Source organism: Oncorhynchus clarkii, chromosome 19, assembly GCF_045791955.1.
Source record: "Oncorhynchus clarkii lewisi isolate Uvic-CL-2024 chromosome 19, UVic_Ocla_1.0, whole genome shotgun sequence".
NCBI classification, from domain to species: Eukaryota; Metazoa; Chordata; class Actinopteri; order Salmoniformes; family Salmonidae; genus Oncorhynchus; species Oncorhynchus clarkii.
Window position 1 is genome coordinate 52,099,786 of NC_092165.1, and position 23,331 is coordinate 52,123,116.

A 23,331-nucleotide genomic window follows, 5' to 3' on the forward strand; every position below is an offset into this window, starting at 1 on the left:
TTAGAATGGATCAGGGGAGAACGACTGCACCCTCTCATTGAAGCCGCAAAGTTCAAGGCCGACTGTGGTACTGCAATCTTAATTAAAAAATAAATAAATACATTTGAAGACAATCATGGAACCAATAATTGCTTCCATTACACCAGTCGGGCCTTCAATTTGATGTTCTCAGATGGGGCAGCACTGAGCTAGTCTGCAACGTCACTTCCTGGATTAGCTCAATCTGGCCATGATATGTCCACATAAATATCCCACACAAGATGCTATATTAACCGACTTCCTTGGCTTCAAATGTGTATCGAGTCTTTACATAAGAATGAATGATGTCACCTGAACGATATGTGCTGTTTTATGCTGTGGTTGAATAACTTTTCTAACGAGAAAGACAATACTGGTTAAATGTATCTGATACCATTTTCTGGTGGTTGAGGGGGAAAGAATTTCACAAAGCAGTTGGTTCACTGTCCGTACATCTGTATGTAATGGATGGACCTGCATTGTTTGTAAGATAACGTTCAATGACATCTCCATAAATATATATATATTTACTTCGAGGCTACAAACAAAGCTGAAACATCCTCGCAGAAGGCTCCCATTTCAACACAGCTTTTTAATGAGTCTGAGCAGCAGACCTCTGATTGCCATCCTCTTGTGCTTCCTCTGCTGTCAGACCCAGATAACAAACTGGAGCGATCAGTCACCAACTAAATGGACTTCTCTCCTTTTGTGACACCGGAACAGCAAGAGTAGCGGTGACCGCTGCACGGCCCCTACTAGAGATAGCTTGTCTATCTAAGTGTCATCTTTAACGATCTTCCCTCCTATTTCCTCTCTCTCTCATTTCCTCTTCTCTAGAATCTCCAAAAACATCCCCACCACCAAAGACGTGGAGCCCCTGTTGGAGATCGACGGGGACATCCGCAGCTTCGAGGTGTTCCTGTCCTCGCGGACACCCGTTCTCACGGCGCGCGACGTGGAGATGTTCCTTCCCTGCACCGTCAACCTGGACCCCAAACTCCGCGAGATCATTGCAGGTCCTTATATTTACACACAAGTACCACTTTTCACTATTACACTCAGTTAATTCAAAGACCTATAGGCCCTTATTCATAAAACATATCAGAGTAGCAGTGCTGACCCAGGATCAGGCCCCTCCTGTCCATGTAATCTTATTCATTATGATCTAAAAGGGAAAACTGATCCAATGTCACCACTCCTACTGTGAGACTGTTTTTGGATACATGCCATTACCCAAAATGAATGTCAGTGTTCTGTCATGATATTCAATCTATCAATCATTCAATCAAATGATTTGTCACGTGCAGAATACATCTGGTGTAGACTTTACTGTGAAATGCTTGTTTATGAGCCCTTCGCAATGATGCAGACTTTAAAAATTGAATAGTAACACGAGGAATTAAATAAAATACACAAGAATGGAGCTATATACAGGTATTACCAGTACCAGATCAATGTGGATCTATATATAGGTATTACCAGTACCAGATCAATGTGGATCTATATCCAGGTATTACCAGTACCAGATCAATGTGGCGCTATATACAGGTATTAACAATACCAGATCAATGTGGATCTATATACAGGTATTACCAGTACCAGATCAATGTGGATCTATACACAGCTATTACCAGTACCAGATCAATGTGGAGCTATATCCAGGGAGTACCAGTGTCAGATCAATGTGGAGCTATATACAGGGAGTACCAGTATCAGATCAATGTGGAGCTATATACAGGTATTACCAGTACCAGATAAATGTGGAGCTATATACAGGGAGTACCAGTATCAGATCAATGTGGAGCTATATACAGGGAGTACCAGTATCAGATCAATGTGGAGCTATATCCAGGTATTACCAGTACCAGATCAATGTGGAGCTATATACAGGTATTACCAGTACCAGATCAATGTGGAGCTATATCCAGGTATTAACAGTACCAGATCAATGTGGAGCTATATCCAGGTATTAACAGTACCAGATCAATGTGGATCTATATACAGGTATTACCAGTACCAGATCAATGTGGAGCTATATACAGGTATTACCAGTGCCAGATCAATGTGGATCTATATCCAGGTATTCCCAGTACCAGATCAATGTGGAGCTATAAACAGCTATTACCAGTGCCAGATCAATGTGGAGCTATATCCAGGTATTACCAGTACCAGATCAATGTGGAGCTATATATAGGTATTACCAGTACCAGATCAATGTGGAGCTATAAACAGCTATTACCAGTACCAGATCAATGTGGAGCTATATACAGGTATTAACAGTACCAGATCAATGTGGAGCTATAAACAGGTATTAACAGTACCAGATCAATGTGGAGCTATACACAGCTATTACCAGTACCAGATCAATGTGGAGCTATATCCAGGGAGTACCAGATCAATGTGCAGAAATGCAGCACAAGGTATTTAAGGTAGATATGTACATGAAGGCAGGGTAAAGTGACTAGGCATCAGGACAGATAAAAATAAGAGTCAAATAAAGTACAGAGTAGCAGCATCAAATTGTATGTAAAGGTGTGTGTGTATATAGTCTAGTGAGTGTGTATATGGTGTGTATATATAGTCTAGTGAGTGTGTATATGGTGTGTGTATATAGTCTAGTGAGTGTGTGTATATAGTCTAGTGAGTGTGTGTATATAGTCTAGTGTGTGTGTAGATGGTGTTTGTATATAGTCTAGTGAGTGTGTATATGGTGTGTATATATAGTCTAGTGAGTGTGTATATGGTGTGTGTATATAGTCTAGTGAGTGTGTATATGGTGTGTGTATATAGTCTAGTGAGTGTGTATATGGTGTGTGTATATAGTCTAGTGAGTGTGTATATGGTGTGTGTATATAGTCTAGTGTGTGTGTAGATGGTGTTTGTATATAGTCTAGTGAGTGTGTATTTGGTGTGTATATGTAGTCTAGTGAGTGTGTATATATAGTCTTGTGAGTGTATATGGTGTGTATATATAGTCTTGTGAGTGTATATGGTGTGTATATATAGTCTAGTGAGTGTGTATATATAGTCTAGTGAGTGTATATGGTGTGTATATATAGTCTAGTGAGTGTATATGGTGTGTATATATAGTCTAGTGAGTGTATATGGTGTGTGTATATATAGTCTTGTGAGTGTATATGGTGTGTATATATAGTCTTGTGAGTGTATATGGTGTGTGTATATATAGTCTTGTGAGTGTAGATGGTGTGTATATATAGTCTAGTGAGTGTGTGTATATATAGTCTTGTGAGTGTATATGGTGTGTATATATAGTCTAGTGAGTGTATATGATGTGTATATATAGTCTTGTGAGTGTATATGGTGTGTATATATAGTCTTGTGAGTGTAGATGGTGTGTATATATAGTCTAGTGAGTGTGTATATGGTGTGTATATATAGTCTTGTGAGTGTGTATATATAGTCTAGTGAGTGTGTATATATAGTCTAGTAAGTGTGTACATGGTGTGTATATATAGTCTAGTGAGTGTGTAGATGATGTGTATATATAGTCTAGTGAGTGTGTAGATGGTGTGTATATATAGTCTAGTGAGTGTATATGGTGTGTATATATAGTCTTGTGAGTGTATATGGTGTGTATATATAGTCTTGTGAGTGTATATGGTGTGTATATATAGTCTTGTGAGTGTATATGGTGTGTATATATAGTCTAGTGAGTGTGTATATGGTGTGTATATATAGTCTAGTGAGTGTATATGGTGTGTGTATATATAGTCTTGTGAGTGTATATGGTGTGTATATATAGTCTTGTGAGTGTATATGGTGTGTGTATATATAGTCTTGTGAGTGTAGATGGTGTGTATATATAGTCTAGTGAGTGTGTGTATATATAGTCTTGTGAGTGTATATGGTGTGTATATATAGTCTAGTGAGTGTATATGATGTGTATATATAGTCTTGTGAGTGTATATGGTGTGTATATATAGTCTTGTGAGTGTAGATGGTGTGTATATATAGTCTAGTGAGTGTGTATATGGTGTGTATATATAGTCTTGTGAGTGTGTATATATAGTCTAGTGAGTGTGTATATATAGTCTAGTAAGTGTGTACATGGTGTGTATATATAGTCTAGTGAGTGTGTAGATGATGTGTATATATAGTCTAGTGAGTGTGTAGATGGTGTGTATATATAGTCTAGTGAGTGTATATGGTGTGTATATATAGTCTTGTGAGTGTATATGGTGTGTATATATAGTCTTGTGAGTGTATATGGTGTGTATATATAGTCTAGTGAGTGTGTATATGGTGTGTATATATAGTCTAGTGAGTGTGTAGATGGTGTGTGTATATATAGTCTAGTGAGTGTGTAGATGGTGTGTGTATATAGTCTAGTGAGTGTGTAGATGGTGTGTATATATAGTCTAGTGAGTGTGTAGATGGTGTGTATATTTTATTTTTGATTTTTCTTCCTTTTGTAACGAGATTCGTCTTCCTCTGACGAGGAGTATGAAGGATCGGACCAATATGCAGTGTGGTACGTGTCCATGTTGATATTTATTAACACTGAACACAAAGAACAAAATAACAAGGAGAACGAATGAAAACTAAACAGTTCTGTCTGGTGAAGACACAGACTGAAAACAATCACCCACAACTAAAATGGGGAAAACGGGCTACCTAAGTATGATTCTCAATCAGAGACAACAAACGACACATGCCTCTGATTGAGAACCATACCAGGCCAAACACCTAAATACTACATAGACAAAATAACATAGACTACCCACCCCAACTCACGCCCTGACCAAACTAACACAAAGACATAATAAAGGAACTAAGGTCAGAACGTGACACCTTTATTTAACCAGGTAGGCTAGTTGAGAACAAGTTCTCATTTGCAACTGCGACCTGGCCAAGATAAAGCATAGCAATTTGACCCCATACAACACCACAGAGTTACACATGGAATAAACAAAACATACAGTCAATAATACAGTAGAACAAAAAAAAACAAGATGTCTATGTACAGTCAGTGCAAATGAGGTAAGATAAGGGAGTTAAGGCAACAAATAGGCCATGGTGTCGAAGTAATTACAATATAACAATTAAACACTGGAATGGTAGATATGCAGAAGATGAATGTGCAAGTAGAGATACTGGGGTGCAATGAGCAAGATAAATAAATAAATACTGTATGGGGATCAGGTAGGTAGATAGATGGGCTGTTTACAGATGGGCTATGTACATGTGCAGTGATCTGTGAGCTGCTCTGACAGCTGGTGCTTAAAGCTAGTGAGGGAGATATGAGTCTCCAACTTCAGAGATTTTTGCAGTTCGTTCCAGGCATTGACAGCAGAGAACTGGAAGGAAAGACGACCAAAGGAGGTGTTGGCTTTGGGGGTGACCAGTAAGATATACCTGCTTGAGCGCGTGCTACGAGTGGGTGCTGCTATGGTGACCAGTGAGCTGAGATAAGGCGGGGCTTTACCTAGCAGAGACTTGTAGATAACCTGTAGCCAGTGGGTTTGGCGAAGAGTATGAAGCGAGGGCCAACCAACGAGAGCGTACAGGTCGCAATGATGGTAGTGTATGGGGCTTTGGTGACAAGACGGATAGACTGCATCCAGTTTGTTGAGTAGAGTGTTGGAGGCTATTTTATAGATGACATCACCAAAGTCGAGGATCGGTAGGATGGTCAGTTTTACGAGGGTATGTTTGGCAGCATGAGTGAAGGATGCTTTGTTGCAATATAGGAAGCCAATTCTAGATTTAATTTTGGATTGGAGATGCTTAATGTGAGTCTGGAAGGAGAGTTTACAGTCTAACCAGACACCTAGGTATTTGTAGTTGTCCACGTATTCTAAGTCAGAGCCGTCCAGAGTAGTGATGCTGGACAGGTGAGCAGGTGCGGGCAGGGATCGGTTGAATAGCATGCATTTAGTTTTTCTTGCATTTAAGTGCAGTTGGAGGCCACAGAAGGAGAGTTGTATGGCATTGAAGCTCGTCTGGAGGTTAGTTAACACAGTGTCCAAAGAGGGGCCAGAAGTATACAGAATGGTGTCGTCTGCGTAGAGGTGTACCAGAGAATCACCAGCAGCAAGAGCAACATCATTGATGTATACAGAGAAGAGAGTCGGCCCGAGGATTGAACCCTGTGGCACCCCCATAGATACTACCAGAGGTCCGGACAACAGGCCCTCCGATTTGACACACTGAACTCTATCAGAGAAGTAGTTGGTTAACCAGGCGAGGCAATCATTTGAGAAACCAAGGCTGTCGAGTCTGCCAATAAGAATGTGGTGATTGACAGAGTCGAAAGCCTTGGCCAGGTCGATGAATATGGCTGCACAGTAATGTCTCCGATCGATGGCGGTTATGATGTCGTTTAGGACCTTGAGCGTAGCTGAGGTGCACCCATGACCAGCTCTGAAACCAGATTGCATAGTGGAGAAGGTGCGGTGGGATTCGAAATGGTCGGTAATCTGTTTGTTAACTTGGCTTTCAAAGACCTTAGAAAGACAGGGTAGGATAGATATAGATCTGTAGCAGTTTGGGCAGTTTAGTCTTGTGAGTGTGTATATGGTGTGTGTATATAGTCTAGTGAGTGTGTATATGGTGTGTTTATATAGTCTAGTGAGTGTGTATATATATATATATAGTCTCGTGAGTATGTATATGTTGTGTGTATGTTGGTTAGTGAGTGTGTATATGGTGTGTGTGTGTATATAGTGTGTAATAATAGTCTAGTGAGTGTGTATATATATATATAGTCTAGTGAGTGTGTAGATGGTGTGTAATAATAGTCTAGTGAGTGTGTATATATATAGTCTAGTGAGTGTGTGTATATATATATATATATATATATATGTCTAGTGAGTGAGTATATGGTGTGTATATAGTCTAGTGAGTGTGTATATGGTGTGTATATAGTCTAGTGAGTGTGTACAGTGTGGCAAAAAAAGTATTTAGTCAGCCACCAATTGTGCAAGGTCTCCCAATTAAAAATATGAGAGAGGCCTGTAATGTTCATCATAGGTACACTTCAACTATGACAGGCAAAATGAGAAAAAAAAATCCAGAAAATCACATTGTAGGATTTTTAATGAATTTATTTGCAAATTATGGTGGAAAATAAGTATTTGGTCACCTACAAACAAGCAAGATGTCTGGCTCTCACAGACCTGTAACTTCTTCTTTAAGAGGCTCTTCTGTCCTCCACTTGTTACCTGTATTAATGGCACCTGTTTGAACTTGTTATCAGTATAAAAGACACCTGTCCACAACCTCAAACAGTCACACTCCAAACTCCACTATGGCCAAGACAAAAGAGCTGTCAAAGGACACCAGAAACAAAATTGTAGACCTGCACCAGGCTGGGAAGACTGAATCTGCAATAGGTAAGCAGCTTGGTTTGAAGAAATCAACTGTGGGAGCAATTATTAGGAAATGGAAGTCATACAAGACCACTGATAATCTCCCTCAATCTGGTGCTCCACGCAAGATCTCACCCCGTGGGGTCAAAATTATCACAAGAACGGTGAGCAAAAATCCCAGAACCACACGGGGGGACCTAGTGAATGACCTGCAGAGAGCTGGGACCAAAGTAACAAAGCCTACCATCAGTAACACACTACGCCGCCAGGGACTGAAATCCTGCAGTGCCAGACGTGTCCCTGCTTAAGCCAGTACATGTCCAGGCCCGTCTGAAGTTTGCTAGAGAGCATTTGGATGATCCAGAAGAAGATTGGGAGAATGTAATATGGTCAGATGAAACCAAAATATAACTTTTTGGTAAAAACTCAACTTGTCATGTTTGGAGGACAAAGAATGCTGAGTTGCATCCAAAGAACACCATACCTACTGTGAAGCATGGGGGTGGAAACATCATGCTTTGGGGCTGTTTTTCTGCAAAGGGACCAGGACGACTGATCTGTGTAAAGGAAAGAATGAATGGGGCCATGTATCGTGAGATTTTGAGTGAAAACCTCCTTCCATCAGCAAGGGCATTGAAGATGAAACCTGGCTGGGTCTTTCAGCATGACAATGATCCCAAACACACCGCCCGGGCAACAAAGGAGTGGCTTCGTAAGAAGCATTTCAAGGTCCTGGAGTGGCCTAGCCAGTCTCGAGATCTCAACCCCATAGAAAATCTTTGGAGGGAGTTGGAAGTCCATGTTGCCCAGCAACAGCCCCAAAACATCACTGCTCTAGAGGAGATCTGCATGGAGGAATGGGCAAAAATACCAGCAACAGTGTGTGAAAACCTTGTGAAGACTTACAGAAAACGTTTGACCTCTGTCATTGTCAACAAAGGGTATATAACAAAGTATTGAGAAACTTTTGTTATTGACCAAATACTTATTTTCCACCATCATTTGCAAATAAATTCAATAAAAATCCTACAATGTGATTTTCTGGATTTTTCTTTCCTCATTTTGTCTGTCATAGTTGAAGTGTACCTATGATGAAAATTACAGGCCTCTCTCATCTTTTTAAGTGGGAGAACTTGCACAATTGGTGGCTGACTAAATACTTTTTTGCCCCACTGTATATGCCGAGTGGATATGCCGAGTGGACAACCTTGTTTTACTTCTCTTGACAGTTTAATAATTTCTGAGAAGTAGGCATTCTATACTATTTTACACCTATGCTTACTATACATAACTTTAACCCATTTTATAAGAGATTATCGATAACTGAAATATTCCAGGAATGTATAATATACATTCTAGTTGTACTTTATCAAAAGCCTTTTCAAAGTCAGCAATGAATGCCAGGCCTGGTTTTCCAGATTTTTCATAGTGTTCTATTGTTTCCAGTACTTGTCTTATTTTATCTCCAATGTATCATCCATGTAAAAAAAAAACTGTGATTAGGATGAATAATATCCGAATTCCCTTTGGACATGGTGAAGTTATTAATTACACTTTGGATGGATGGTGTGTCAATACAGCCAGTCACTACAATGATATAGGCATCCTTCTTAACTCAGTTGCCGGAGGGGAAGGAAACCACTCAGGGATTTCACCATGAGGCCAAAGGTGACTTTAAAACAGTTACAGGGTTTAACCTGTTATGGCTGCATCCCTTTGTTCTCAATTTCCGCCTGAAGACATACCCTAATCTAACTGCCTGTAGCTCAGCCCCAGAGGCAAGGATATGCATATTCTTGGTATCATTTGAATGGAAACATTCTGAAGTTTGTGGAAATGTTAATTGAATGTAGGAGAATATAACACAGTAGATCTGGTGGAAGAAAAGAGAAAGAAAGAGCATACGTTTTCTGTTTTTTATTGTTGTAGTATCATCTTTCACATGTACTAGAATAGCCACACAGTCAGATAGGATGCTGGAGATCATTTTGATGGATAACACAAGAGGGCAACTGTAGGTGTGCAAAGTTTCAGACTGATAACTTCAGGAATGGGTGAGCTACATGACATTTAGCATGAAGTCACCCAGGTGTCCCACACAAGTTGCCCAAATGTACCCAAGTGGCCGAATTGGTGAAATGACCTATAACTATATACAACAGTGCAAATAACTATATACAACATATAAAAAAGCAATTCTAACACACACACACACAAAAAAATTTACAAAAATATTATAAAATACATATTTAAAAATTTTAAAAAAAAAAAACAGTACACCTTTTGGAAGTCCTCGACACAATATTTTGCTGCCTTTGCCATGTCCCATAGCAGTCTCTTTCTGATGTAAAGCAGAGGCAAACTGAACAAGTGGTGCAGTTCATGCGACACAGAACACAACGACGCCTCCATGCTGTGCCCTTTTGGCCCTGAGGCACAGTCATGCCTGCAGTAATGAACTGTGGCATATGAACACCACTGGGGGCAGAGGTAGAGCGGGCAGCTTGGCACCGGGGGCTCCCAGTCGAAGTCGCTATCACTGTGAAAGAAAACATTTTTAAAAAATTGTATTGTATGAGCCTTTTATCATCACATAAAATAAACAGATATGTATTGTATAGAGCAGAGGGAACAGTCACTAAGGTGAAGTGTTGTTCCATTCAACTCCGGCCATTGTTGTGGGCCTGCCCTCCCCTGAACAGCACCCAATGGCTATTTCATATGGAAATGAATAAATTATATATATATATATACACACGCACCCAAACAAACCAACACACACACACACACACAAACAAACCACACATTTCATTGCAAATTAAAAATATATTTTTTTTATATATATTTATATTTCATAAAACGGCATTAGCACTTACCCGTCCAGAAGTATGTCCTGTCCTTGCAGGAACAGCTCCTCAGTTCCTGTTTGAATCATAACACTCAAAGATTCCTCAAACAAAAAATCTGTCTCACTTTCACTTTTTCACTTTCACTTTAGACTTTGACTTCGCTTTTCCTGATTTATTCGCCATGATGTCTTCAATGAAATCGTTAAAAATACAACTTTCCGAAATACAGCTGCGCGTAACAAGCCTCACAGCAATTCCTCTGATCGTCAAGGCGAGAATGGAGTTCGTTACACATGCGATATCAAACAAGGAATGGTGCTCCAACCCAAAACCATTACATACTTGCGTTTACCTCAGCTCATTGGCTATCTACCCAGCTAGATTTCAAGAAGATCAGTGGTCATTGGGCAGAAATACAGTCCATCAACGAAGCTTCGCTAAAATGATTGGTGTGTAAGGTAGTCATTGCTCGTTGTCTTCAAATCAGTTAACTTCGGTCAATACTCCCCGCAAAAAAAACAATGACGTTTGGCTGTGTTGCAGAAATGTAGTACAAATTGGGAGATTTTATTAACCAATGTTAAGTCCTAGCTGATGGAGCTCCGATACAGCCCAAACCCTGAAACACCTACACGCTGGTCCCCCATTTTGACCTTTTTCTCAAGCATCTCCGTGCTGTCACACCTTTGATTATTTGTGCCAACAGGGCCACAGTAATTTGCCCCCCTTTCTGATTATCCGAGTGTGACCCCTTCCCAGTGGGTTACTTCAGCTAGTGTTGCCAGCACTGCTACTACCTGGGTGGGGGCACCCCACCGGAATCCCCACTGGCTAGGTACAAGGTCGTCAAGGTTCTCATTAGCAGCTTTGAGAATTTCCTTGTATATTATGCTCTCCCATCAGGGGGCCTTGGCTTTGTAGGACCAACCCTGCCAGGCAGGCTCAGAATCTTGAGGGGGCTGTGCTGCTCCAGTGGCTCTCTGACCACATTCATCTTTCTGTTTTGGCTGCGTATAGACTACTTACATTAGGCCCATAAAACAGATAAGAACTTCTCCTTAGTGTATTGGTCGCTCAGGTGGGTGTCTGGGGTAGAGCGTCGGGGACAATACATGGGCTCTGGGATATGCAACCATTCTCCTTTTTCTCTCACTTAACTCCACACTTTTCCAAACACAAAAACACACACCTCACCTTCCATCACAATACACTTGCACATACCCACATATTGTGCCTTCTATGTCCACTGTTTGCTGTGTTTTATCTCTACCATGTTGATTGAGTACTTTTGTGTTTGGTTCCTTATATTAGATGTATTATTTAGCTAATTATGCTTTCTTCTAATGCTGTCTTATCTATTTAATACTAATTATGTTTTATTCTAATACTGTCTTATCTACTTAATACTAATTATGCTTTCTTCTAATGCTGTCCCCTCTATTTAATACTAATGATGTTTTCTTCCAATGCTGTCTTATCTACTTAATACTAATTATACTTTATTCTAATGCTGTCTTATCTATTTAATACTATTATACTTTCTTATAATGCTGTCTTATCTACTTACTACTGATTATACTTTATTCTAATGCTGTCTTATCTACTTAATACTAATTCTACTTTATTATAATGCTTTCTTATCTATTTAATACTAATTAAGTCCAATTCTAATTATTTGTAACATTCCTTATCTTGAATGGGATGGTGTAGTTGTTTTGTATCAATTGTTGTATTTGATTGTTTTCCTACATATTTTTTTATTACAATCCCTACCATGGCTAGTATTGGGTGTTCCATTATTAGACTCCTCTATGGGAACTTTGTAATATTTAGAATAGCCATGGAGTAGTCTTGGTGTCTCAGAACATTTGGTTATATACAGTTTATTGATTACGAAAGCTACACGCTTCCCTTTTAATCTATTCTGCTTGAAGATTGGGTACAGAACTTTGCGCCGTTCTGCAATTTCCTTCAGGAACTGATCATTAATTTCTATTTTCGGGCCAGCAAGTCTTTTACTCTGGCTTTTAACCATTTATTTTATCTCTGAAGAATGCAAATTTGGCAGCGATTGGGTGCTCATATCTTTTTCCGAAACGTTGTACACGTTCGAGTTGGATTTTGTCGACACCATCACCTGGGCTCTGTAGCGCTGTAAAATATAATTATTTGACCACACTTTCAGGATCTTCACCTTTCTTTTACTTTGATAGCAATAAGTATCAGATTTTTTCTCATAGACCTAGTCTGTAGGTCAAGTAAGGCTTCTCTCAGAAACATGTTCTCCTTTTCAAGTTCATTAACGTTTGTTTCAATCTCATTGATTGTACCTTTTAGCTTGTTTGTTTGTTTCTTCCTTGTAACAGCTTATTTGTCACTCATCTAGAGGCTCGCCTTCAACTCCTTTATATCTTTACTGACTAATTCATGCCCAGATTATCATTGATCGATTTTAACAGATCTCCTTACCATTCCCGGTTGTGAAAAGCTTAAATCATCCGTGTCCGTCAAGGAGTCACGTTTTCTTTTGGGGATTGGCTCTCCATGTTTACCCTCTGTCATGTTTGGATGTTGATTGCTTTGGTAATGTTGGTTGATACATTTCTCTAGCCTTATAATTTGTTTTGTGTTGTTATTATTCCGTTTTTATCTGCACTGGGGTGTTCAGTCCACCTTACTTTGCCCATGTTAAGTTCTTAGTGATGTAGATGCCAAGGAACTTGAAGCTCTCGACCCGCTCCACAACAGCCCCGTCGATGTGGATGGGGGGCCTGCTCTTCCCTCTTTCTCCTATAGTCCACGATCAGTTCCTTGGTCTTATTGACGTTGAGGGAGAGGTTGTCGTCCTGGCACCACACTGCTAAGTCTCTGACCGCCTCCCTGTACGCTGTCTTAACGCCGTCGGTGATCAGGCCTACCACCGTTGTGTCGTCAGTAAACTTGATGATGGCTTTGGATTTGTGCTTGGCCACGGAGTCGTGGGTGAACAGGGAGTACAGACGGGGACTAAGCACACACCCCCGAGGGGCCCCCGTTTTGAGGGTCAGTGTGGCGGAGGTATTGTTGCCTACCCTCACCACCTGGGGCCGGCCTGTCAGAAGTCCAGCATCTAGCTGCAGAAGGAGGGGTTCAGTCCCAGGGTCCCTAGCTTGGTGATTAACTTGGAGGGGACTATGGTGTTGAACGCTGAGCTGTAGTCTATCAACAGCCTTCTCACATGGTTATTTCCTCTCTTGTCCAGGTGGGAGAGAGCAGTGTGAAGAGCAATTGAAATTGTGTCATCTGTGGATCTGTTGAGGTGGTATGTGAATTGGAGTTGGTCTAGGGTGTCTGGGATGATAGTGTTGATGTGTGTCATGACCAGCCTTTCAAAGCACTTCATAATTACAGATGTGAGTGCTACAGGGACATAGTCATGTCAGAAGGTTCCCTTGGAACTATTGGGAACAGGGACAATAGTGGTCAGTTTGAAACATGTTGGGATTACAGAGTGGGACAAAGAGAGATTGTAAATGTCTGTGAAGACGCTTGACAGCTGGTCATGCTTTGAGAGACGCGCCCTGGTATTCAGTCATCTGATTGTTAACCTCTTTAAACGTTTTGCTCATATCGGCCACAGAGAGCGAGATCACACAGTCATCTGGAGATCACACAGTCATCTGGCGCAGGAGACGTGTTGGTAGAAGTGAGGTGGTGTAATTAGCTAAATTGTTGCTTACTCATTATCTGCAACCAAACGCATTTGAATGCTGCCAAAGACTCTCACACAACAGTCGATCAGCTATCCAGCTCAAATAGCTGACGTCACTATCAGCAGAGATGCTATTTAGTGTGAATGACGCAATGCTCACCTACTCATTTATTGGCCACATGGTGTTTGGGACAATTCCGGGCTGTCACACAGGCGTCACTGTGCGCTGAGCTGGTCAGTTAATAGATGTATCTATCCACCATAACAGTTGTTACCCTGGCCTTAGTGTGATGGCACCATGCTGTTAGTGACCACAGTGGCACACTGAGTAGAGACCGCCTTTGTCATGGTGGTCACAGGGACAGAAAGGTGACCACTGACTCTCTGGCCAGTTATCCACTCTAATAAATGTAGTATTTTAGGATAATTCTTATTTGTATGAGATGAGTGCATGTGTGTATTCTTGTTGTGTCTATGTGTTGATGTTTACATGAGTCTTCATCTTAGTGTGTGTGTATGCTTGTTGTGTCTGTGTGTTGATGTTTACATGTCTCTTCATCTTAGTGTGTGTGTATGCTTGTTGTGTCTGTGTGTTGATGTTTACATGTCACTTCATCTTAGTGTGTGTGTATGCTTGTTGTGTCTGTGTGTTGATGTTTACATGTCTCTTCATCTTAGTGTGTGTGTATGCTTGTTGTGTCTGTGTGTTGATGTTTACATGTCACTTCATCTTAGTGTGTGTGTATGCTTGTTGTGTCTGTGTGTTGATGTTTACATGTCTCTTCATCTTAGTGTGTGTGTATGCTTGTTGTGTCTGTGTGTTGATGTTTACATGTCTCTTCATCTTAGTGTGTGTGTATTTGTCTTGATATTGGGGGGCGGCGGCGATCTCCTCTGTTAGCACACCTTCCACTCTGGAGGGTGACCAGTGACCCTGTCCCTCCCTAGCCAGTCATCCATTCCTCTGGAAGGTGACCAGTGCCCCTGTCCCTCCCTAGCCAGTCATCCATTCCTCTGGAAGGTGACCAGTGCCCCTGTCCCTCCCTAGCCAGTCATCCATTCCTCTGGAAGGTGACCAGTGCCCCTGTCCCTTCCTAGCCAGTCATCCATTCCTCTGGAAGATGACCTATGCCCCTGTCCCTTCCTAGCCAGTCATCCATTCCTCTGGAAGATGACCTATACCCCTGTCCCTAGCCAGTCATCCATTCCTCTGGAAGATTACCTATACCCCTGTCCCTAGCCAGTCATCCATTCCTCTGGAAGGTGACCAGTGCCCCTGTCCCTTCCTAGCCAGTCATCCATTCCTCTGGAAGATGACCTATACCCCTGTCCCTAGCCAGTCATCCATTCCTCTGGAAGGTGACCTATACCCCTGTCCCTAGCCAGTCATCCATTCCTCTTGAAGGTGACCTATACCCCTGTCCCTAGCCAGTCATCCATTCCTCTGGAAGGTGACCTATACCCCTGTCCCTAGCCAGTCATCCATTCCTCTGGAAGGTGACCTATACCCCTGTCCCTAGCCAGTCATCCATTCCTCTGGAAGATGACCTATACCCCTGTCCCTAGCCAGTCATCCATTCCTCTGGAAGGTGACCTATACCCCTGTCCCTAGCCAGTCATCCATTCCTCTGGAAGGTGACCTATACCCCTGTCCCTAGCCAGTCATCCATTCCTCTGGAAGATGACCTATACCCCTGTCCCTAGCCAGTCATCCATTCCTCTGGAAGGTGACCTATACCCCTGTCCCTAGCCAGTCATCCATTCCTCTGGAAGGTGACCTATACCCCTGTCCCTAGCCAGTCATCCATTCCTCTGGAAGATGACCTATACCCCTGTCCCTAGCCAGTCATCCATTCCTCTGGAAGATGACCTATACCCCTGTCCCTAGCCAGTCATCCATTCCTCTGGAAGATGACCTATACCCCTGTCCCTAGCCAGTCATCCATTCCTCTGGAAGATGATCTATACCCCTGTCCCTAGCCAGTCATCCATTCCTCTGGAAGGTGACCTATACCCCTGTCCCTAGCCAGTAATCCATTCCTCTGGAATGCGACCTATACCCCTGTCCCTAGCCAGTCATCCATTCCTCTGGAAGATGACCTATACCCCTATCCCTAGCCAGTCATCCATTCCTCTGGAAGGTGACCTATACCCCTGTCCCTAGCCAGTCATCCATTCCTCTGGAAGGTGACCTATACCCCTGTCCCTAGCCAGTCATCCATTCCTCTGGAAGGTGACCTATACCCCTGTCCCTAGCCAGTCATCCATTCCTCTGGAAGGTGACCTATACCCCTGTCCCTAGCCAGTCATCCATTCCTCTGGAAGGTGACCTATACCCCTGTCCCTAGCCAGTCATCCATTCCTCTGGAAGATGACCTATACCCCTGTCCCTAGCCAGTCATCCATTCCTCTGGAAGGTGACCTATACCCCTGTCCCTAGCCAGTCATCCATTCCTCTGGAAGGTGACCTATACCCCTGTCCCTAGCCAGTCATCCATTCCTCTGGAAGATGACCTATACCCCTGTCCCTAGCCAGTCATCCATTCCTCTGGAAGATGACCTATACCCCTGTCCCTAGCCAGTCATCCATTCCTCTGGAAGATGACCTATACCCCTGTCCCTAGCCAGTCATCCATTCCTCTGGAAGATGACCTATACCCCTGTCCCTAGCCAGTCATCCATTCCTCTGGAAGGTGACCTATACCCCTGTCCCTAGCCAGTAATCCATTCCTCTGGAATGCGACCTATACCCCTGTCCCTAGCCAGTCATCCATTCCTCTGGAAGATGACCTATACCCCTGTCCCTAGCCAGTCATCCATTCCTCTGGAAGGTGACCTATACCCCTGTCCCTAGCCAGTCATCCATTCCTCTGGAAGGTGACCTATACCCCTGTCCCTAGCCAGTCATCCATTCCTCTGGAAGATGACCTATAACCCTGTCCCTAGCCAGTCATCCATTCCTCTGGAAGATGACCTACATTTGAAATCGGAAGTTTACATACACCATAGCCAAATACATTTAAACTCAGTTTTTCACAATTCCTGACATTTAATCAGAGTAAAAATTCCCTGTCTTAGGTCAGTTAGGATCACCACTTTATTTTAAGAATGTGAAATGTCAGAATAATAGTAGAGAGAATTATTTATTTCAGCTTGTATTTATTTCATCACATTCCTACTGGGTTAGAAGTTTACATACACTCAATTAGCATTTGGTAGCATTGCCTTTAAATTGTTTAACTTGGGTCAAACGCTTCGGGTAGCCTTCCACAAGCTTCCCACAATAAGTTGGCTGAATTTTGGCCCATTCCTCCTAACAGAGCTGGTGTAACCGAGTCAGGTTTGTAGGCCTCCTTACTCGCACATGCTTTTTCATTTCTGCCCACAAATGTTCTATAGGATTGAGGTCAGGCTTTGTGATGGCCACTCAAATACCTTGACTTTGTTGTCCTTAAGCCATTTTGCCACAACTTTGGAAGTATGTTTGGCGTCATTGTCCATTTGGATGACCCATTTGCGACCAAGCTTTAACTTCCTGACTGATGTCTTTAGATGTTGCTTCAATATATCCACATAATTGTCCTACCTCATGATTCCATCTATTTTGTGAAGTGCACCAGTCCCTCCTACATCAAAGCACCCCCACAACATGATGCTGCCACCCGAGTGCTTCACAATTGGGGTGGTGTTCTTCGGCTTGCAAGCCACCCCCTTTTTCCCCCAAACATAACGATTGTCATTATGGCCAAAGTTCTATTTTTGTTTCATCAGACCAGAGGACATTTCTCCAAAATCCAAAAAGTACAATCTTTGTCCCCATGTGAATACAAACTGTATTCTGTCTTTTTTTATGACGGTTTTGGAGCAGTGGTACCTTCAGGCGTTTGGAAATTTCTCCCAAGGATGTACCAGACTTGTGGAGGTCTACAATTTTTTTCTGAGGTCTTGACTGATTTCTTTTGATTTTACCATGATGTCAAGCAAAGAGGCACTGAGTTTGAAGGTAGGCCTTGAAATACATCCACATGTACACCTCCAATTGACTCAAATGATTAGCCTAAAAGAAGCTTCTAAAGCGATGACATCATTTTATGGAATTTTCCAAGCTGTTTAAAGGCACAGTCAGCTTAGTGTATGTAAGCTTCTGACCCACTGGAATTGTGATACAGCGAATTATAAGTGAAATAATCTGTCTGTAAACAATTGTTGGGAAAATGACTTGTGTCATGCTCAAAATAGATGTCCTAACCGACTTGCCAAAACTATAGTTTGATAACAAGAAATTTGTGGATTGGTTGAAAAACAAGTTATAATGACTCCAACGTAAGTGTATGTAAACTTCCGACTTCAACTGTATACCCCTGTCCCTAGCCAGTCATCCATTCCTGTGTCCAGTGTCCTGCAGCCATCCAGTGGGCATCAAGCCAGTGGGCATCAAGCCTCCATTGTGCTCCCTGCTGCAGGATTGGTTCTCTCTACTCAACCCATCATTCAACAACAGACACTCTTATGACAGAGTCATTTTTTTCCTGTTTCTTACCAGGCCACTGATTCCACTATGTTGTAACTCTATTTGTCCAAGTACAACTTATCAGTAAGAAAGACGGTGTTCTTGGCAAAAGTGACAGTTTGAATGAACGTTGTCTATTTTCAGTAAAGCCTATAAAGAACAGTTTAATTTTCACCCTGCTCCATCAAGTGCACTCAATCACAGAATCAACGTTTCTCCATCTATGTGGAATATGATTTGCTTGCTCTCCACAGAACATCTATATTTGAACTCAATAAGAATGATCAAATATGATTGGCTGAATCAGTTTGAGTGGGTGGATCTAAAGTGTCTTTATATTCGGGGCCAAGACATGATCTCGATCAGCCTTACAGATGAAACGTCTCCATTTCTCTCCCCGCTCTTCCTTCCTTCCCTCCTCTCCCTCTTTTTCATTACATCTTTCTGTCTCTCCACCCACACTCCCTCTCTGTCTTTCTCTCCCACTCCCTCTCTCATCTCTCCACCCACTCTCCCTCTCTCTGTCTTTCTCTCCCACTCCCTCTCTCATCTCTCATCCCCTCTCCCTCTCTCTGTCTTTCTCTCCCACTCCCTCTCTCATCTCTCCTCCCCTCTCCCTCTCTCTGTCTTTCTCTCCCACTCCCTCTCTCATCTCTCATCCCCTCTCCCTCTCTCTGTCTTTCTCTCCCACTCCCTCTCTCTGTCTTTCTCTCCCACTCCCTCTCTCATCTCTCCTCACCTCCCCCTCTCTCTGTCTTTCTCTCCCACTCCCTCTCTCATCTCTCCTCCCCTCTCCCTCTCTCTGTCTTTCTCTCCCACTCCCTCTCTCATCTCTCCTCCCCTCTCCCTCTCTCTGTCTTTCTCTCCCACTCCCTCTCTCATCTCTCCTCCCCTCTCCCTCTCTCTGTCTTTCTATCCCACTCCCTCTCTCATCTCTCCTCCCCTCTCCCTCTCTTATCTCTCCTCCCCTCTCCCTCTCTCTGTCTTTCTCTCCCACTCCCTCTCTCATCTCTCCTCCCCTCTCCCTCTCTCTGTCTTTCTCTCCCACTCCCTCTCTCTGTCTTTCTCTCCCACTCCCTCTCTCATCTCTCCACCCACTCTCCCTCTCTCTGTCTTTCTCTCCCACTCCCTCTCTCATCTCTCCACCCACTCTCCCTCTCTCTGTCTTTCTCTCCCACTCCCTCTCTCATCTCTCCACCCACTCTCCCTCTCTCTGTCTTTCTCTCCCACTCCCTCTCTCATCTATCCTCCCCTCTCCCTCTCTCTGTCTTTCTCTCCCACTCCCTCTCATCTCTCCTCCCCTCTCCCTCTCTCTGTCTTTCTCTCCCACTCCCTCTCTCATCTCTCCTCCCCTCTCCCTCTCTGTCTTTCTCTCCCACTCCCTCTCTCATCTCTCCTCCCCTCTCCCTCTCTTCCATTAGATGTCCGTGCTGCCAGGGAGCAGATGCACATTGGAGGAGTGGCCTATCCCACGCTGCCCCTGCAGGACGTGCCAGCCCGCGCCCCCTCCTCTTTCGGCCAGCACTCGGCTGCCTGCTCCCCCACAGGCTCCTACGTTGGTTCCCTGCCCCCCCCAGGGCTTGTGCCCCCCCAGCCCCACAGCAGTTACTACAGCATGCCTGCCCCCCAGCACCCCTTCTACACCCGGGTGAGACGCCAGCACAACACAGCAGCAGACAGGCAGATGACTGCACCTGAACGTAGCTCAGTACACATTAATTTAGTAGACAGTAGAGTAGGGAAGGTTTGTTCAACGTACTTCAGAATACCAGTAAACCGGTGTGCCTGGCACTTACTACCATACCCTGTTTAAAGGCACTTAAATATTTTGTCTTGCCCATTCACACCTTAGTAGAAAAATAATCACAGTGCAGTTGTACCTACCTCAGTTTACCTTCGCATACACACAGGACTTGGTTACTAAGTGATGGTTACTTACCTCTGTTTGTTAATGTGACTGCCCAGCTACCTCAGAGCACTGACCTCACAAGACAGTTCCGTTTACTCACTTAACCTCATTTTGAAATGTGACAGTGCTGACCTCAACTTGAAAAAATGATTCTTCACAGTTCTGGTGTTACTTAAAATTAGGAACCCCTTTCTAATATTGAGTTCCACCCCCCCCCCCCCCCCCCTCCCTACACACACACACACACACACACCTTTTACCCTCAGTGCAGCCTCAGTTTGTCAGGGCATGGACTCTACAGGGTGTCGAAAGTGTTCCACAGGGATGCTGGCCCATGTTGACTCCAATGCTTCCCACAGTTGCATCAAGTTGGCTGGATGTCCTTTGGGTGGTGGACCATTCTTGATACACATGGGAAACTGTTGAGCATGAAAAATCCAGCAGCGTTGCAGTTCTTGACACAAACCGGTGCGCCTGTCACCTACTACCATACCCTGTTCAATGGCACTTAAATATTTTGTCTTGCCCATTCACCCACTGAAGGGCACACATACACAATCCATGTCTCGATTGTCTCAAGGCTTAAAAATCCTTCTTTAACCTGTCTCCTCCCCTTCATCGTCACTGATTGAAGTGGATTTAACAAGAGACATCAATAAGGGATCATAGCTTTCACCTGGATTCACCTGGTCAGTCTGTCATGGAAAGAGCAGGTGTTCTTAATGTTTTGTATAAGAATGGTCCCTCATACAATCCACATGTTTAACCATTGTCCATCTTCATCCTTCCTCTCTCTCTGGTTTCCATATAGCCCTATTTTCCCAATCATGTGTATCACCTTCCCCGGCATCAATACCATCTTCACCCTGCCCCGACCCAATCACGCCCCTCCTTCAAAACAGGATACCCCAGGGACCCCAATGGGCTTGTAAGTACAGAGCTGCCTGTCAGTAGTACACCTAGCACTAGTAGCTAGTCAGTAGATAGTAGTCATAGTAACAGTTTTTTTGTTGCCTTAGTGGTTAAGCGCCAATTACTTTTACAATTGTTTTGATTCTGATTCTGTTTGACAATAACACGTGTTCTACATTTTCTCAACACTTTTATTTTCCTCCCAAAAAAGTAAAAGGGTCTGTTTCTCTTTGTGTTCTTCATTGCGATGAAAACGATCCGTTTAATGCAGCGGGTCAGTGGGTCAGCAGGTGGTCTCTGTCTTCAGGTCCGTTGTGTAAGCTTGTATGAAACGAACCCCTTTCACTCTTCAAGGAGTTTGTGTAGACATGTGTTTTTGACCCCCCTATACACCCCAATCTTATTTTGCTCCAGCTCTAGTTTAGGTTATTCCTATACCCAATGCCCCTTGACCCACCCCGTGCCTCGTTCTGTGCCCATGTCAGGATGTAATTGCTGAGGATCCCAGAGAGGGCCTCCCCTCCCCCACTACCACTGACCCCCCTATGGTAACACGACAAGCTGGTGTGGAGCGTTGGCATTAGCTGAAGCATCTGTGTCCTTTCATCTTGACTGTTACGACTAGCCACACACAAACACACACAAACTCACCAAAAGGCTATGCACTCACACACATGGCTAACCTTGTCCATCAACCAGATACACTAACATGGTTTGGAAAGCTGACAGGGTATGTCAGTGACAATGTCATGTCTCATGTTGACTAGTTGCACCGTGGCTCCCATGTTTGTGGCCTGCTCTGGACCTAAGTGTAATAGCTCAGTCCTGTATGAATGTGAGTCTCATTGTCCAGGAGTGAACTAACCACCATGCGAGTGCGCCCGCTCCCATTCTACATACGAAGCATGTTCATATAGGACTAGTTCACAGGAAGGTAAGTATAGATGAGTGGCGGTGCAGAGTTTCCCCTAGGATTTCTTTCAGCAGCGGTGGCAGAGATAGCGGGGGGGGATCTTCCCTTTTTTTTTGCAGTGGCGGCCACGATTTAGCAGCACCGGTGCGCCGCTGCTAGATGCACATAGGGGAAACACTGATGATGTAATTACATGGTAATCAGTCATAGAGGAGATACTGATGATGTAATTACGTGGTAATCAGTCATAGGGGAGATACTGATGATGTAATTACGTGGTAATCAGTCATAGGGGAAACACTGATGATGTAATTACATGGTAATCAGTCATAGGGGAAACACTGATGATGTAATTACATGGTAATCAGTCATAGGGGAAACACTGATGTAATTACATGGTAATCAGTCATAGGGGAAACACTGATGATGTAATTACATGGTAATCAGTCATAGGGGAAACACTGATAATGTAATTACATGGTAATCAGTCATAGGGGAAATACTGATAATGTAATTACATGGTAATCAGTCATAGGGGAAACACTGATAATGTAATTACGTGGTAATCAGTCATGGAGATACACATTATAAAAGGGCCAATATCTCAGCAGTCTGTTTCCTCTCTGTTTCCTCATCCCTCTGCTCTGCCCATGCCCCACACTGCTGGAATTACAGCCTTATCGCACACAGGGGTCTCTTGTCACACACACACACACTTGTGTGCCTATACAAACACACGTGTATACGTAATCACACTCGCACTGGCACAGTGTAACACACAGTCACACTTACAGTCTGGGTGGAGGACCAGTTTTTAAGGCTTCCTCAAAGTGGAAACTTCTGCTTTTCTTCTCTCCTTACGCTTCTCTCTCTCAACAAACATCACGCTCTGTGCTGCTCGTCCTCTCTGCAAAGATTATCTTCTTAAAGCGCTCTATAAAAAATATATTTCATTTCCTCCTGTAATAATTCTGAACTATATGGCTTCTCAGTTTCAGTCTTTGCTAGATGGGATGCTGTAAAAGTGCCTTTGCCCGCTGTGTTTCAAGATAAATGTTTTATTGTCTAGTCTGACGTGAATGTGTCTACTGTTCTCTTGTGTTCTATGATGACTTCGGCATGTGGCCTAATGTCGTGCTCCTATCTGTCTGTCTGTCTGTCTCTACCTCTATCAATCTCTACCTCTCTGCCTGTCTGC

At 43.2% G+C, this 23,331-nt stretch overlaps 1 protein-coding gene across 8 annotated transcripts in view; it reads left to right on the plus strand.

Annotated features, from left to right (window-relative positions):
• The window catches only part of LOC139375367 (kinase D-interacting substrate of 220 kDa B-like), a 95,424-nt gene that overhangs the window by 64,887 nt on the left and 7,206 nt on the right, over positions 1–23,331 (plus strand). For 3 of the 8 annotated variants that reach the window (XM_071117080.1, XM_071117081.1, XM_071117082.1), the window contains exons 24-27: positions 856–1,034; positions 19,821–20,047; positions 21,120–21,236; positions 21,706–21,768. In XM_071117080.1, the coding sequence (XP_070973181.1) occupies positions 856–1,034; positions 19,821–20,047; positions 21,120–21,236; positions 21,706–21,768 (586 nt within the window). The remainder of the gene's footprint in view (positions 1–855; positions 1,035–19,820; positions 20,048–21,119; positions 21,237–21,705; positions 21,769–23,331) is intronic. The other 5 variants (XM_071117083.1, XM_071117085.1, XM_071117086.1 and 2 more) reach the window with 2 other exon arrangements.